Genomic DNA, 9,905 nt, shown 5'->3' on the forward strand with positions numbered 1-9,905 from the left:
ACGCTTATGTCTGGAGTTGCCCACCCATGTGCTCTGGAATAATCTACCCAATTGGCCCTTTTCGGACTAGAATTATAGACATGGGTGGTTGAATAAATCCAAAGCATGCTCCCAACTGTATCTTTGAGGGGGTGTGCACCACTGGGTAGTCGTTGAACAACCTTGTGCGTTGTGGGATTTGCTTCACGGGTTATTTCCGGCAAACCAATTGGCTGACTCACCTGACGGCAATGATTTGGAACTCCGCTGGGCCGGAAATAGGCTACCCTAACTGATTATTCTCTTTCCAATTACTGACGTAGTAGTTGCGTAATAAAGGGGGCACATCTTTAATTAGGCTTTGGCAACTTCAGTACAACCAACGTGGTTGGTCAAGAGGGAACCCGTCAGAACTACCGATAACAATGTAAATACTTTTTGAGTTTATCGAAAAGTAAAACAATGTTTCGGGTGCTAATGAGATTTCTCGCGCAGGCCGCGGGCTTGCTTTCGGCGTCTGTACATTAAGGCACAATAGGTGTGCCCTCTTCAACGAGGCAACAGGAGACTTGCGTGCCCCACATTTTATGAAGTGGATGGCAGTGTGGCGAGTTAATTACAATTTACATACTTAGAGCAGATTTTAGGCCATATGAGTGCTTGGACATTGCCCCACTCAGACCACAAAACAAACCTTGCGTGGGCGCATGAACTTCCTGGTGTGCTTAGCAATCAACTCGGTGTTACCTCACGTCAACAGAAACAGGATTTGGCATTAAAAGGTAGGGATTTAACCATTGTGGAAGATGACACTATGTTGTCGAGTGTGCAGTTGGAAGATTCTGCACAGGGTCAAGACTGATTTGCATATGGCTGGGTTCAAACTGGAGTGGCATGGTGAGCAAAAAAACGATGGATGTAGGCCCATATCTCTGTACTGGGGTGAATGTATGACATTGTTCTGCATTCTGTCCATCAGTTGTTTTTTTTGCAGTTGGTAGTTTAACAGATTCCAATTCTTGTCAAATCCAACTCATACTATTACTGAAGCGAAACCACCTTAAATGTGAAAGACCGACATGTGGTCTGGTGAGGTAAAACGTGATCTGCAAATCTTTAGAGGTATTTGTGAAACCTGACTTCTTCCATTTTCTTTTTAAAATGTTGCTCCAGATAAAGAAAAAAAAATCATGCCCCCCCCCAAAAAAAAATCCCGAGCGCCCCCCCCCACACATAAAACAAGGTAGTTTTTACAATCCCAGCCGCTGACCCAAATCTGTTTTGTCCATTGAAACCGCAGCCTGAAAAGTGCAATTAATTTCCGCCACCCCCCATTTTCCTTGGTCACAAGATAGTTCCTGACGCCAGAAAGTCTGGGGGTCATACGGGCAGCAAATTGAGGAACAAGGCGGCACTAATTCCTTACAAGATCCCAACTGCACAGCCCCCTTCTCCCCCTCCTCTCCGTCGAAGTTTTCAAAATCCTACAGTATTTGGGGGCGGGGCGTGGGCGGCGCTTCGCTGGGCTGCGAAACTATGTGAAAGACTGCAGACCTGCACCGAGGCTGCAGGAATGTGCACTTTTACATGATATATGTGTGTGGATTATTTTTGTACTTTCGGGTGGGTGGGGGCCACAAAATGCAAGGGCTGCAGTCCAAAGAATTTCCTAAAAACGTGCAATATACAAATTCAGACTGGGAAACAAGTGCGCGAAGTTCTGTGGTTCGTATGCGTGTGAATTCTGTGTGTTTAAAATCGCAGATTAGGGTTCTAACGGAAAGTATTGCCTCGCTGGCATGTGTTCGTTATAGTCAGCGGGAACATGTGTAGGGTTGCACCCTGGTTTCATGCGTCTGGTAAAGGACCTCTCTGAATGTTGCTCACTTGTAAGGTCTTACATACCTGTGCATCTACTTGGGTGGTGGTGGCAACGAAAGGCTGGCTGCTTGTTACTGCCTGCAGCGGCGTGCTGTGATGCTGCTATGCGGTTCGACTAGGGGACAAGGGGCGTCACAGGTGACTACAAGTTGCGGATCAGGTAATTGGAGGGATTTGAGCTTTTTAAAGGCAGCAAGACAAGTGGTCATATGTAGGTAGTCAGTGGAATAAAAGGGTGCCCCCATTTATTTACCAGTTACTTTAGATGAAAATTCGGAAGAGAGTGGTGCGCGGGGAGGGGGGGAGCAAGGTGTTTTCTGTAAAACTTGCAAAAGAGAGGGGGTGGCAAGGTGTTTTCTGTCCCCAACCTCCACTTGTAAAAATGTAGCCGCAGTCCTGTAACACGTTAAGTGCCGCGCACAGAGTCCCACGAGAAACACACATTGCCATACATTGTTTCATCGCTGGCGGCTTCTTTCTGCCCCGGCAGGGTAAAAAGATGCCTGCACTGGGGGGTGCCCTAGGGGTGCTTTGATCTGCTGACGAGCCTGTCACCCCTCGCCAGTTGAGAATCTGTTTTCCCCATTGAACCAGTTGCTTACAATAGTTTCCTGGCCCCAGTTGGCTGTCAGCTGGAGAGGGGGCGTGGTCTGCGGGAGGCCGGGGGCGGGACCATGCTTCTAGCTGCTGCTATATAACAGGCAGCCTGGCTCCCACTGACAGCTCTCCGCTACCGCGAGTTACTTTTCAGCCGACTGCAAATATCTTGGGTTCATCGCTGTTTTGACCAAGTCCAGGTTTCTCTACTAACCAGTTGGTTTTTTCGCGCTCTCAAACTCTTCGCTCACCTTCCGGGTTCGAGGTCGTCTCTGGAGCCAGCCCGTCCAGGGTCGCCCACGTTTATACTTTACCGGCTCCCTCCTTGAGAAATCTTCGCCATGAAGGCCATCAGCCCAGTGCGTTCCATGCGCACCTGTTACGAGGCGGTCTGCTGCCTGTCGGAGCAGAGTCTGGCCATCGCCCGGGGCAGTGGGGCCAAGGGGGGCCCACTGGAGGAGCCCATGAGCCTTCTCTACACCATGAGCGACTGCTACTCCAAACTGCGGGAACTGGTCCCCGGCATTCCCCAAGGCTCGCAACTCAGCCAGGTGGAAATCCTTCAACATGTCATCGACTACATCTTTGATCTCCAAATAGTACTGGACGAAGAGGCCAAGGACGAGCCCGAACAGGGGTCCGAGGAAGCCCTCCTCGCGCTTAAGGTGGGTGTCGGTCTTCTCTGAATGGATGTGTACGATCACCGAGTGTGTGGCGCGCGCGGGTGTGAATATACCTACAGGTGTGAATGTGGTGAAAGGAATATGGTGGTCTGTATCGGTTTCTAAATGTGTGCCTCGGATTGTTGTACCGATGTCTTTAAACTCGGGGTAATGTAGTAATGTCTAGGTTACTACCAGGTTTATATTGAAGGCTACCTGTAATCACTATAGTCAAGTTTATTTTTCGAAACTCCAATAAGGTCCTTCGTAAGGGTATTCCAGATGTTATAACTGTGACCCAATACTTAAACAAAATGTTTTACTTTAACAATTGTCCTATTATGTGGGTCAGCCTTGTATACAACCAGCGCATAGTAAAGGCACGTGGGAGTCGTGTCAGCCTGGCAGGGTAGTGGTAACGTGTTCAGATACGGTGTTTAAGTTGTTAAGTACATGTGTAGTCCTAACGTACAATGTTTCTCTTCACAGACTAGTGACTTCGCCCCTGGTCTGACGGCGACGCAGGAGGAACGCAGTATGTGCCACTAACTGGGACCAGCCGTGTCCAATTGCAAATAAAGGTGAGCCCAGACCCATGCCAGTTCACCCGCCTCTTTCCCCCCCCCCCCAATTCCTCGGCTGTGAAAGTCCTGTGAGGTTTGAACATATGTATGTAGTTCTTGACCCTTTAATGACATAACAGATGCACACTTGTTGCGCGCAAACACACGTGTGAGTTGTAATACTCCCCTACCCGTTAACATTTCTAGATACCATGTAGAAATTATTCTGGTAGATTACTGTTCGCACTAAAACCGCCCTCACTAAATAAGGTGCAGACACATATATTAAAGTTGTGTGGTAATAAACTGCAATTTTCACCCATCATGGTAGTTTTGAAAACTGCATGTTGCTGTAAACGGGTTAGATACTGGCAGCCCGTTGTCACAAGACACATGCATACACTAACGCAGCTGTAGCGCCTCCAGTCAGAAGCCTCCTGCCCCTCCCCTCCCACCCACAAACGGCCCCTGTTATTGTGGCCAGGGCGCTGTGTGCAGCTGGCTGGCCCGGCCCCGAGAGTTGTGTTTTTTTCCTCTCGGCGCAGCCAGGCTGGCGCCAGTGAGGCTGTAACCCCATCTGTAAGGAGTTAGGGCGGCCCTAGCGCTGCGCCAATGAGGCGGGCCTGCTGCTTATCAAAGGGTGGCGGGGAGGGGTTGACTGGCGCCAGGCTGTCTGCGGCCCTCCTGTCATCTGCCCTCATCCTCACAACTCTCTTCCTTTCAGTCTGCAGGTGTGGAGCTGGCGGCGCCGAGCAGGGTGGGGGCCGTGGAGACGCCCCCTCCAATTCCTGAATGGAACAGAACGCAGCGTGGACAGCGCGCCCCCCTCGAGGGTTCAGAGTGACAAGATACGGAGCCACCTGGGGACAAGGCCAGCCCCCCCCCCCCCCCGAACATCTGGACCGGACTGTACACGAGCGTGCCTTACCGACAAAACTTTAACCATAGTGCCCACTGCTCCTCGAACTGTGCCTTCTATTCGTCCACAACGACCAGCATTTTTTCCTCAATTCTATAAATTGCTCAACTTAATGAAAAACAACCTTTGTACACTTCACCGTCTGCTGCATATCAACGTGCCTTAATTCTCCCTCACTGATACCACTGTTCCTATTACAGGCAGCATCGTGCCTTGTGTAATCTTCCCTGACGCCCCCTCCCCAATAACTGGCTGGCCTCCAGTCTGTGGCCAGTTGTTAGTTGCTTTGGCTTCCGAGAGCAGACCTCGAATATTGCATTTATTTGCCCAGGGACGGGCATCGGACTACAACGAAACGGACGCTGCGCTCGGCACACGGGACCACCAATGCCCCTCAACCTGCCTCCTACCACACGTGGGGCGCCGTGAAGGGGGCACACAATTAAGCTTTATTTTTGTACCCGAAGTGCAGACTGTTGTATATTAAGCTGAATACCTTGTTTGCCCGTGGGATATTTTCTTCCCAGGGAAGTCGAGGTGATTTTTGAACAAAATATCAAAGTTTGGGGCATTTTGCCCCCATGTGTTTATTGAACTCTGCGAGTTGTTAGAAATGTACCTTTGTAGCAGGGGTGTGAACTTCTGCGGTGTACTGCTTCTATAGACTTTTTATAAAAGTTGAAAAATGTTCTATGTAATAAAAAATGAATTTTCTACAATACTGTGTCGGTGATTTAATGACTAAAACCATTTTAGGGGGTGGGGTGGTTTTTAAGGAACAGAATGTTATATGGCGGGTCTATACGGCGTATGGTAAAAACCTCCAGGGGGAGCAAACTTGGGAAATGTGTGCTACTAAAACGCAGGTTTAGAATCTTTTTTTCTAGATCATAGCCCGCATACAAACAACGAGCCGAGCCTGGCGATACGCCTGTCCTGCAAGACTGTTTACTCCGCTAAACCACATCCATGTTTACTCCCTGAAGTGGTTCACCGCCAAGACGTCAGTCCCTTCCAAGCCTCCGGAACACGAGTCGCACGTATTGCCCTAGTAATACCCGTGCCTTGTTGAGAAGGAGTGACGTCATGATCCACAGTGTCAGAATGAGTCGTGTTTGCCAATCGCAGGCCGATCCTTTTTACACTAATAAGACCCATCCTGCCATGACCACTTGTACTACGTGACAAACCCCCGATCTGCACGAGGTGCGTCCACACGTGCATGGTGCCTAAATACACCTAATTGGCTGATGTGTGTGGTAGTTGACGTATGAAGTCAAATCTATGCAATTTGAACATGGCAAACGCTTGCGTGAATGTTGGTCACCAAAAATGCAATAAATAAACGGTGCTCGCCTCACAATCTCCGTTGCTCGATAACTGAACCTTTTGACAGATTAGTAACTCTTGGGAAGTGCTTGCTTTTTAAATCGAGCAGCCTTTATATTTGATTTGGACCAGTGGGGTAAAACTATTAAATGGTAACCCCGCCAGTGACTGCACTCTTAGACACGTCGTGTTCCACCAGTGTGTATTGAGTGTCCAGGTGCGGGGCGGAGGGCGTCGTATTTCTTTCCTTCATTTACACTCCATTTTACGATACCGCCCTTAATGGTCCTCTCGGTGGGGGGCCTGTGAGCTACTTGGCTCGAATGTTCAATTTTTTTTGCAACTCTTGGAGCGGAGCCCGTCCTGTGAACGGGCGTTTATAGACCCCGTGTGTCCTGGGGTGGCACAGCTAATAATGACCGCCGTGTCCTGGGGTGGCACATCTGTGCATGGCAGGACTGGTATCCCCCCCCCCCCCCCCCCCCCCTGGTTAGGCACAGCTATGCATGGACCTTATGTGTCCTGGGTTGGCACATAGTGCATGAGCCCCATGTATACTGGAGTGGCACGTCTGTGCACGGGCCTCATGTATCCTGGAGTGGCACAACTATGGACCTGGGGGTGGCACAGCTAATCATGACCCCCCCCCCCCCCCATGTGTCCTCGGGTGGCATCTGTGCATCGGCCCCATGTGTCCTGGGGTGGCAACAGCTATGCATGGACCCATTTTGTCCTGGAGTGGTACATCTGCATGGGCCCCATGTGTCCTGGGGTGGTACATCTGTGCATGGCAGCACTGGTGGACTGCCCCCCCCCCCCTTCCGTGTGTCATGGTTTGGCACAGCTATGCATGGACCTCATGTGTTCTGGGTTGGCACATTGTGCGTGGGCCCCATGTGTCCTGGGGTGGCATCGGCCCCATGTGTCCTGGAGTGGCACAGCTATGAATTTGCCCCATGTGTCCCGGGGTGGTACATCTGTGCATGGCAGGACTGGCGGACACCCCCCCCCCCCCCCCCACCCTCCCCTGTGTCCTGGTTTGGCACAGCTATGCATGGACCTCATGTGTTCTGGGCTGGCACATCTGTGCATGGGCCCCCATGTTCCTGGAGTGGCACAACTATGAATGGGCCCCATGTGTCCTGGGGTGGCACAGCTATGCGTGGATCAGAGGGTGGTTCATTCGACGTATTTCCCGACTAGCCATTATCGCTGCCAGGTGAGAGTACTGCGACAACCATGCCTTCTTACCCATCCCCTCGAGAGGGACCGCCAGCACCGTTGAAGAGATGGGGCTGTCCTATATAACCGGAGCTAACCTCCTCACTATGGTCTTTTAGCTGCCCCCTCCCTCTGGCATCGCCAGCCTAACCCAGCAAATCATAGGGCCTCGTCAGTATGCCCTCCAAACAGCAGGGTGCACCTGCCCCGCGGTGGTAGTGCGCGTCACTATTGCACGTGGCCAAGCTTCATTGTCCCACCTTCTCCCTCTTAGCCTGGGCATCGAACCCCATAGGTGCTGACACCAGGGCCCCAGAGGCATGAGAAGACGGGCAAACGCGGTCCCTGGCATGCATGAGCTCAAAAGACATGCGGAATCACGGGTTCCAGGGCCACGTGCCTCCCTCCAAGCGACATGTCCTTGAGCACAGGGGCTCATGCCCTGGGCTATACAATCACCGGGTCAGTCTCGTGCCCCCCCGGCATGCTGTCTCACAGATATGAGGACCCCAGGTCCCGAGCTTGACCATCTCAGGCACGGGACATTAGACACGGGTTTCACTGTCCCTTCCAGGCACGAAAGCATTGGTGTATGTGGGACCCGGGTAGACCGACCTTACCAGACACAAACCAAAAAGGAGTGGCAGGCTCCCAGCCTGTCCCTCGGATGCGTGTTGATCTAAAGGTGCTGGTGTAGAGGCACCCAGCCTGTCCCTCAGAGGCGTGCTAATCTAAAGGTGCTAGTAATAGGCACCCAGCCTGTCCCTCAGAGGCGTGCTAATCTAAAGGTGCTAGTAATAGGCACCCAGCCTGTCCCTCAGAGGCGTGCTGATCTAAAGGTGGTAGTAATGGGCACCCAGCCTGTCCCTCAGAGGCGTGCTGATCTAAAGGTGCTAGTAATAGTCACCCGGTCTACGCTTAAGGATGCTAAGGTGCAGATGTAAACAAGTGAGGCGTCCTTTAAAACATGCAAGTAACCTAACCGCATTCTGTCCCATCCGCTGTATTCCAGATGAGGGTGGAGCGGCAAAGAAGCTGTCGGGAGTTAACGCAGTGTGCCATAAAGGTGTCAGTCAGTGCGTCCCAAGGGCTCTACTTGGAAGCGGCGACAGAGGTGCACTCATTGATTGTTCCCACAGTCACTCCTCGAACCCACCCTCTGCTCCCATTTCATGTGCAGGTTTTGTTGCCACCCACACAATACAAGGCGTTCTAGCTGCGTCAAATGGGCAGTCTCGTCTTTCACTAACGCACTGCCCTCGGGGCAGGCGCGGGTTCGCAGCTGTGCCAGTAGCAGCACATTCATTGTGACGGGGTGCACTGACCTTGTCTGTGCCCGGCACTCCCAGGTGTGCTGTGGTGCAGGTCAGGGGAGTGTTCCCTATTGTGGGGCCCCGATGATACCCGATGCTTCATCCCTACAAACCAGCACCCAACACGTATACCTGAACTAAAGACATATCGATCCACTACCTGGTATGGTGCTTCCACCCACTCTTCTTCCATAGATGTATTAATGGTGAGGTGATTTCTGGATGTTGTCAGTGGGACTGGGAACATTTCTTATCTTCTCTGGAATAAGGGCCTGATTATGAGCCTGACAGTCCACACCCCGCCAGACTAGGGTAGTCAGACAGCCATTGCTCCACCACAACCACCAGAGATCCCTGGCAGTTGCGCAGCAGTCTGAGGGCCGCAATATGCTTGGTGGTGCCCTGAGGCACCACCAAGCATATTACGACTTTCCTCACCGCCAGCAGTCTCATAGATGTTCTTCCTCCATGACACTGCTGGCAGAGAGAAAAGAAACCCTCTTGCCCGTGTGCATGGGGGCACCCCATGTAGTTTTGCATGCCCAGTTTCTGCACGGGAAGGAATTCACGCCAGGGTGCATTCCTTCCTGTGCAGGAACATGCCCTGGCGGTCCAGCGGCTGTGCAGCTTAAGGTGCACTATGAGCCTTTAAACTGCACCACCGCAGGACCGCCACACCGCCCACCAGATCACAAACATACTTGTAATCTGGCGGGCAGGCAGCTGCGAGTTTTGGCGGTACAGGATCGTGGCGGTGGCATGTCGCCCCTCCCGCACTGCCAAAACACGTAATCTAATTTATTATTTTATTTTATAGTTTTATAGAGCGCAAACCAGGCCCGTGAGGGTATCAGAGAGCTTTACAGTAATACTGGTGATGTACAAAGTGACGGGAAGGGAGGGAACAATTGGGTAAAATAGGGGATACATGATGCAAGAAAAACACGTAGTCTAAAGTCCCGGCTACATGTGGGAAGAAGTCAAAACAGAAGTCCCGGCTACATGTGGGAAGAAGTCAAAACAGGTAGATACATTGTACAGGAAGGCATATAGTCTCACTCTTGGGGGGGGGGGGATGCCCAGGAGCGTAGGAATAGGTATCGTCCATGGAAAGGTAATAATGTAACGTGTTCATTAGGTGAGGTATTTACACATTAAGAAGGTTTTGGTCTCCTTCTTAAAGTGTGCCAAGGACGGAAGTCTTCTGATGGCGGGTGGGAGAGAGTTCCATGTCCTCAAGGCCCGATAGTAGGTTTTTTTCTTCCGGAAGCGTGCAGGTTGCAGCAGTAGGTCTTTGGCAGATCGGGAGTTTCTGTGTCCTCCTGATATCACGAGTTTTTGTGCGAGAAATGAAGGGGAGTTGTTATAAAGAGCTTTGTGAGTAATGCAGGCCAGTTTAAATTGGATTCTGGCCTCTAGGGAAAGCCAGTTCAGCGCTTTG

At 51.4% G+C, this 9,905-nt stretch overlaps 1 protein-coding gene across 1 annotated transcript; it reads left to right on the forward strand.

The window, feature by feature from the left end:
- Positions 1-2,578: 2,578 nt before the first annotated feature.
- On the forward strand, positions 2,579-5,320 carry ID3 (inhibitor of DNA binding 3). Its single transcript, XM_085647651.1, has 3 exons — positions 2,579-3,122; positions 3,609-3,700; positions 4,407-5,320. The coding sequence occupies exons 1-2, from the start codon at positions 2,799-2,801 to the stop codon at positions 3,666-3,668; spliced, it is 384 nt and encodes a 127-aa protein (XP_085503777.1). The 5' UTR covers positions 2,579-2,798; the 3' UTR covers positions 3,669-3,700; positions 4,407-5,320.
- The last annotated feature ends 4,585 nt before the right edge of the window (positions 5,321-9,905 follow it).

The sequence above is a fragment of the Triturus cristatus genome, chromosome 3_2 (genome assembly GCF_964204655.1).
Source record: "Triturus cristatus chromosome 3_2, aTriCri1.1, whole genome shotgun sequence".
NCBI lineage: Eukaryota > Metazoa > Chordata > Amphibia > Caudata > Salamandridae > Triturus > Triturus cristatus.